Source organism: Siniperca chuatsi, linkage group LG20 (genome assembly GCF_020085105.1).
Source record: "Siniperca chuatsi isolate FFG_IHB_CAS linkage group LG20, ASM2008510v1, whole genome shotgun sequence".
Lineage (NCBI taxonomy): Eukaryota > Metazoa > Chordata > Actinopteri > Centrarchiformes > Sinipercidae > Siniperca > Siniperca chuatsi.
This window is the reverse complement of record NC_058061.1, coordinates 7,789,284-7,796,783: the sequence shown is the minus strand read 5'-3', so window position 1 is coordinate 7,796,783 and position 7,500 is coordinate 7,789,284. Positions and strand designations below refer to the sequence as shown.

Genomic DNA, 7,500 nt, shown 5'->3' with positions numbered 1-7,500 from the left:
CCCACAAGGCCTTAAACAATGTTTGCTTTGTTGATGATACGATGAAGTAAAACATGTTTTTTCTGGCAAAATTTACAAATCAGGAGTAAAACGAAAGCACTTTGAGCAAAGGCTGCTTTCAACAGTAAACACTATCCTGATCTGGTAAAGGCTTAATTCAAAAATAATCAAACATGAGGTCATAAATCCAAAAATCTACTGAAAACCATATAGATTTATATCTTGCTATTTCTTCATCTTTTTATAATCGATATTTTTCCCCTCAGACACTCCAGCTCTTAGTGTGAGTGTGTGAGGAGTTCTATCCTCGGCGCTGCATCCGAGTGCTCATGTTAATGTCGGAAATGCTTCAGTTGAAACGAGAAAAGCTTCATGTTCTGAACAGAGCAGACGGCTGACATCGTTATTCTCCAATCGCCCGCCCTCAGAGCTGGGCGAGCTGTGATTGGCTCTCATCTGTCTGACTACCCTCCCACTGGACACCTGGGGAGAGGATTTGATTGGCTGACGGTGATCGCAGGGGGCAGGCTCTCAGTGTCAGGACTGTATCGTTCCCTTGAGGTACCACATCCCTGCGTGGCTGCTGCAGCACTCCTGGAACAACAGACGACAGGTTAGATCAGAGAAAAAAAGCTCCTTAAAAAAAGAGGTACATGTTCTGTCCCATCACCCGTCTCACAGTGAGCAGCCGGTCAATGTCCGCCTTGGAGGCGTCTCCAAACTCCTGCATCAGTCTGGCTTGTATCATGTTCCTCCTGATCCTGTAGTTCTTCGTGAACAAGTCAAACAGCAGCCGACGGTGCTGCAAGAGGAAAAACACAAACATCAAAATGAAAGAATTTAAAGGAATAGTTTGACATTCGGCTTTTTCACAGAGTTAGACGAGAAGATTGATACAATTCTCCTGTGTTCGTTAAATTTGAAGCTAGAGCCAGCAGCAAGTTAGCTTAGCATAGCACAAAGACTGGAAACAGGGAGAAACAGCTAGCCTGGCTCTGTCCAAAGATAACAAAATCTGCCCACCAGGACCTCTAAATCTCACTAATTAACCAGTGTATCTTGTTTGTTTAATCGGTACAAACACCAAACTGTTTTTATAACTCTTGGAAGTCCAGCCAAGAAATAGTCCAGCACATAAATCCACGTTGCTCGGATTAAACAAACAAGATTTAAAGTGTAAATTAGTAGCTTTACAAGTGCTGGTAGGCAGTATTTGTTGCTTTTGGACGGAGCCAGGTTAGCTGTTTACCCGTTTCCAGTCCGCCTGCAGCTCCATCTTCTCATCCAACTCTCCGCAAGAAAGCGAATACGCATATTTCCCAAAATGTCGTATTATTCCAGAAACAAGCAACTCGGAGGAAAGACCACACAGTCACATGTTCTGTCTAAAGTGATCTTCACGTTGGGGAACTTAACAAAGGAAGTCTAGTGCAGACATCTGTAGCTAAAATACCACAAAGCATCAACCAACAAGAGCACAAAAACACAATTGTCATGCAGCTTTGCTACTTTAACTTTGGTTGTGGCCTACTTTTCTCATCTGTGTTGCTTTGCAATAATGTTGCAATTGGCCAATCATGGCCCACACTGCGTGTGGTTTCTGAAATTCAGTTATTGCTGAAGACTTTGACTTGTGGTTTGTGGTGTGTTTCTACAAAAGTCTGCATGTAGAGTGAGACAAGAAGGATGTTGTGAGACTATAAACCTATTCAAAAAGTATACTGTAGAGCTTTACAGTGAGTGTTTACCTTGTCGAATTCCTCTCCAGTCTCCCATAAACCAAACACCTTCTGTTCATCAGGGGCTGCTGTGCTCTGAGCAGGAAACTAAAGGTAGAAGGAAACAGCAATGTTAGAAAAGCATTTGACCAGGAGGTTACCACTTCAAATGTCTGAACCTGCTCCTAGTCTGTGCAGGGAAGTAAGCTAAGCCATGCTGTGTTCTCTCTCTCTCTCTCTCTCTACAAAGCAAAACTTAAAACACTTAAGTAAAGATTCTCATCAATCAGAAACTAAGAGATTGTGTTTGGACTGGCATAAGTGTGTTTATAACATAATAAAACATGCATGTTCATCAAAACCTTGATTCAAGAGTGCAAGCGTCATTTTTTGCAATAATAACAGCAATGTCAAATTGCTTTCCTTTCTCTCAGACACTTAATTTGATCTCTTGCCCAAATGCCAAAAACAAGAAGCACTGCTGTGACCAGAAGGACCAACGCTGAGCGCTGCAAACCAGGATTACCCTCCAGACACATGCCACTAACTCAGAACTGATCTATGAACTGTCAGAGACCTGAACAATAATGTTTACGGTGACGTAGAAGGCGAGTCACCTGATTCCAGATCTGCCTGCGTTTGTAAACAACAAACTAGCTTTGTCCCATCCTGAGCAGTAATGAGCTTTACTTTGAGGCTAATAATCTATTGCATAACAAAGATGGCGTCTGGCCATTCCCACCCCCGCGGCACTTAAAATCCTCTCAAGTCAAGGATATAAATTCGGTAAGACTTAAGCCAGGACAGGGCTGGTCCTGGCAGGAGACCTGGCTGCTTAATGAAACAAGAGCATGTGGCACAGACCACGCCACTCCCTGCCCTATGAGCAAACACCACACCAAGTAAAACACATCTTAAAAAATAACAGATTACGTCTATTTATATTAAACCAACAAAAGCAACCTTAGTCAAAACACAGAGGAAAGACCAACACAGTACAAACACACAGAGGTGTCAGGTGGCTGCTGGAACTTGAGTGGAACCTGAGAACCAGGTTTGCATTGCTTCAGTGCACTGACAAGCAACAAAGAGCTAACAAGCAAAATGGCCGTTAATGTCGTTATTCTGTTTGAGAAAACCGATAGCTGCATTCAGGCTGCCAATGAGAAAACCCCCTTATTCAGCACCCACAGGCAGTTTTAACTAGACCAGAGTAGCAGCAGCTCTTAATCCAAGACAAAAGGGATAGTAATCTCTGCGCTTCAAAACCTGATGTGCAGTTGAAACAGAGGACCACTCAGTTCTGCTTGTTCCTGAGGTCTGAGCCGATTTGAACAGAAATCGAATTAATCAAGTATGTTTGGGGGACATGTTTGAAATCTTGCAGTTCAACAATGCAGAACAAGAGTCAAATTATTCTGCATCAAGTCCACAGAAATTATATCAGTATTACTAGGTCCGTGTTTAAATCAGTAACAGCACTGTGTCAAAAACCCCCCACAGCTTTCTTATTGATTTAATTGCAACTGCATTGACGTAACAGGGGTGCTGACGCAGCGATCTCTATTCCAAAACAACAAGGGTATTAATATATTGATAATATATATCGTGAGAAGATACAAATTTGTCAACATGTAAAGATTTTTCTATAATGTTTCTACCAAGATATCTAGCCCTTGGTTATTTTATCTATAAACAAACAATGTCAAAGTTGGATATCCAGAAAATGTGCTACATCTATCTATCTATCTATCTATCTACCTACCCACCCATCCCATTATACAATTACAGATATTGTAATCAGGGCTGCAATGATTATTTTCATAATTGATTAATCTGCAAATTATTTTCTCACTTGCTTAATGTCAGAAAATAATATAATTATAATTTCTCAGAGCCGAAGGTCAAAAAACCCCAAAGATATTCAATTTACTCTCATATATGACCAAAAAGCGGCAAATCCTCACATTTGAAAAGCTGGAACCAGCAAGTTTTTGGCATTTTTGCTTTTTTTAAAAATGACAAACAATTAATTGATTATCAAAATAGATTAATTTTATATCGATCAACTTAGCGATTAATTGACTAATAGTTTTGGCTCTAATTAAACACAGCAGAAGATTTTATCCATATTATCCACACCATACAGACTATGTAGTGTTTACCGTGCAGCAAAAAACTGTTGTTCTTGTCTCAAAGCAATATTTACTGTTGTGCAGTGTTTTGACGCCTGATAATCCTTCAAACTTCCCCGAAATATTTTACAACACGTCCACACCAATGCAGCCCCTTGCAGTGTTTTGCCAAACTACTGTCAGTCTGAACACAGCCTTACAGGGACAAGAGTATGCATTTCACTGGACTGGATCACAGGTCGATTTATAGGAATGTGATTAGGCAACACAAATGATAGAGGCAAATACTGAGAGAAGGGAGGAAAATAGGAGCTTCCAGGGTGAATAAATTGGAGTTTTACATCCAAAACCTTGTTAAATCCAGAGTTTTGACAGTAGAAGGTGATATCCTCCCTGAATACTCACAGGAACCATTATTTGTTTGCACTGGCAGAGCAGTATGGCGTCCTGTAGCATGTGGTCCGAGATGGAGTGGAAGACGCTCCGTCCCACCGGCATGGAAGCCAGGTGGAGGTTAAACAGCCTCTTAAACTCGTTCAGCGTCAGTACAAAATGCTTCCTGAAAGTCTTTCTGACAAAGTCCTGCAGCTCCTGGGATGACGTGTTGGCGGGACTTCCTCCATTGCCATTAGTGTGATCAAAGCCGGGGGAGGTGGCACCGGGGTAACCATTGAGAGAACCGTTGAGGATGGCGGAGGAGGAAGCGGAAGAGGAGGTGTCCATAGGTTCGTCTTCGGGTTCCTGTTTGACTTGGACTCCTGCCCGTTTGGTGTCCAAGTCCTTCTGTAGGGACGACTGGTTTTCTTGTGCACGCTCCTGAGCCATCTTCAGACGCTGCTCCCCACTGATGTGGACAGGCTCTGAAAAACAAGACACACACACACAAGCTCAGGTAAGATCATTTCTGCTGAATATTTAATTTGCAATGTATTAACAGGTGGGTGTTACAAACACAACTCCACTACTACTCACCCGGCTGAGGGGAATTCTTTGGCATGAAGTCTTCTTTAGAGAAGTTAAAGACCTTTTCCAACCTTAAAAGGAAAGAGATTGGTACTGTTGGTAAGTTAAGACAGTCCACTACCCTCTAAGAACAACATTTAATAGCACTTCCATGACTGACAAGAATACTCTGGTGAGATGGTGCAGATTCTTCAGTTTAAAAAAAATAAATAAAGAAATTCGTACTTGCTCTGGATGCCAAGCCACAGCATGTGTTGCCTGTGGGCAACATCTGAGTGTTTCTTAATGAAGTCTACATCAGTAGGCAACAGGAACTCCCAGCCCCGGTTGACTCGAGGAGCTGCCACATGCTCCAGGAACTCCTTCACATCCTCTGGAGGAAGCTGACAGAGACAGAAGGAAGAACTTGTTAGTTCTTTTTACCTGAATGAACAAATCAACTGTAGCCTCAAGGTGACAGAAGCAAGCTAGAGCAAGCATTTAAAGACACTTCTGCTCCAATGATGCTGCTCAGCACCTAAACAACCATGAAAGACTGTGGTGGCACTGAGCATGTCCCAGGTGAAGGAGTTTGTTTATGTAGCACTCGCACAAAGAACTTCCTTCGGCTGTTGCTGTAAACAAGAATGTGGTCTTGCAATCACATCAATTAATGCAAATTCATCTCATCCACACATTATTTTAAGAGGCTTCTATTTTATTCAGTACCTGCACTATTTCTGCAATAAACTGTTAACTGTTAAGTGAAATTAAAAAGGAGAAAGTATATCACACTTCCACAAACAATTTAGATTTATTGTTCCAAATGGGGTTTTGTTTTCACAGCCAGTAGTTCCTTACAAATACGTTGAACACCCAAGAGACTAATTTACTTTGAAAGCAGCCTCTGGGGCTGCATATGAGAGTTTTTCGCTGCTAACTTGCAATTTTCAAACATTTCCAAGGTGGTAAAATTACGCAAAATGGTTGCAAACTAAATCACTTTCTTTTTTTTTTTTTTAAGAAAACCTATCCAATTATTCTGGCACAAAGATGCACAATTCAGGAGATGCAATCTGTTGGGCCATCTTCAGTTGTCATTACCAAGCAGGAACAATCAGTCATTTTGGGATTGTGGTGTTGTGATCCTTACTTTGATGATGGATGCAATCTCCTTTCTCATCACAGAGCGCTCCAGAGTGAACCTCCACATCTACAAAAGGAAAACAACTGAGTCACGATCACTTTAAATCGATCACTTTGTGTTGACCACATTATCAGGAACTACACTGTTATTAGTTTAATTTTGGGTAATTCAATGAAGGGAAAAAGCTGTAGCTCACCACAAAGTCCCTGCCACGACAGAGCACTTCAGCAGGGACTCCACTGTGAGGACTGCAGGTGTTTTTAGGATACAGAACATCACTGTGGAAAAAAAACACACGGAAACATCACTCAGCTGCGGTGATTTTTTTGTGAAAAATATTAAATGATGAAGAACACACAGGCCCTCTCATTGTAGGAAGCAGAGCTCTCTTGTGGGTTGTGTTAAATGTAATCTTTTAAAAAACACCTTTAAAAAGGTCTTTACATCACAACAGCAATCAATAAATCATATGCTCTGAAATAAAAAAAAACAAAATATCTGTCGTAGGCCTGTAATAAGCTCAGCCAATCATGAAATTATTGCCTACCTGCCTGTCTAACTACCTGCCTACCTGCGTGCACTCTGCCCGTGCACTCATTGCACATGTGTTTTGGGGGAGTGGCTTTGGAGGGAGTCCTGAATGGAGGGGGTGGGATTTTTTCAGTTGGATTCTTTTAAAATCTAGCTGTCTCTTGCTAGTTTCTCCTACCCTAGCTTTAATCTGTGTCAAACTTTTTGTGACATTTGCTTCCCTTTAAGTTTCATCTGCATTGAAGCTGTTTGGTCTCACCTCTTGACAACCCAGTTCCCCTGAACCAGCAGCGCCACCTGTTGGATGCAGCGCAGCACCGAGGTCGAGTCTGTGCCAGAGGCGAGCAGGCCCATCAGGTTAGCAAACGGCATCACCTTGACTAAAAATGAGAGGAGACACGGTGAAGGAAATACAAAACATTTCTGTCAGAGGAAGGACAACCAAACTCAATGTTGGTGTAAATATGATGCAGTTCATGTTCATGACAAATGTACAGAGCAAAAGACATGGCTGGAAAACAAAAGCTTGTTAAAAAACTGACAGATCTGCTTCTTGGTTTTGGCTTGTGGTAATCGTCACTGCCACTGAGTGCAAACTGAAAACCAGCCTCTTGTCAAAAAAAGAAGCTAACAGAACTCTGCACTCCTGTTCGGATGCATTCAATAATTCTGTAACTGAGGAGGAAAAAGTTTTACATTAACGTACATGTTATGGATTATCATCACTGTACATTGCACATATTCTTTATACTGTGAACTTTTGCACATTCCATCCTCTTTGATTCAAACACTGTGCAGCTTTTTTCATTTTAAAAACATATTTTTCATATTTTATATATTACTGTATATGTTTCTATTTTCTATTTATGACTCTTGGCTTTTGCAGCACTTGTTTCTTTGTCTTACTATGTTTATCGTTATGCACCTAAGTAGTAAGGCAAATTCCTTGTATGTGAAAATCTACTTGATTCTGATTTAAACCGTTTCACACGTCTGGCATCCATACTAACGCTTTGTCGCCCCAGTG

General features: G+C 41.4%; 1 protein-coding gene across 4 annotated transcripts in view; it reads right to left on the bottom strand.

Annotated features, from left to right (window-relative positions):
- Positions 1-7,500, bottom strand: part of polr3e (polymerase (RNA) III (DNA directed) polypeptide E) — a 17,405-nt gene that overhangs the window by 914 nt on the left and 8,991 nt on the right. For all 4 annotated transcript variants that reach the window (XM_044177864.1, XM_044177863.1, XM_044177861.1 and 1 more), the window contains 9 exons: positions 6,733-6,853; positions 6,139-6,220; positions 5,949-6,008; positions 5,042-5,199; positions 4,826-4,887; positions 4,259-4,713; positions 1,749-1,826; positions 680-802; positions 1-594 (listed from right to left, as the gene is read on the bottom strand). The exon at positions 1-594 is cut by the window's left edge and continues 914 nt beyond it. In XM_044177864.1, coding sequence (XP_044033799.1) covers positions 538-594; positions 680-802; positions 1,749-1,826; positions 4,259-4,713; positions 4,826-4,887; positions 5,042-5,199; positions 5,949-6,008; positions 6,139-6,220; positions 6,733-6,853 — 1,196 coding nt within the window. In that variant the 3' untranslated portion in view covers positions 1-537. The remainder of the gene's footprint in view (positions 595-679; positions 803-1,748; positions 1,827-4,258; positions 4,714-4,825; positions 4,888-5,041; positions 5,200-5,948; positions 6,009-6,138; positions 6,221-6,732; positions 6,854-7,500) is intronic.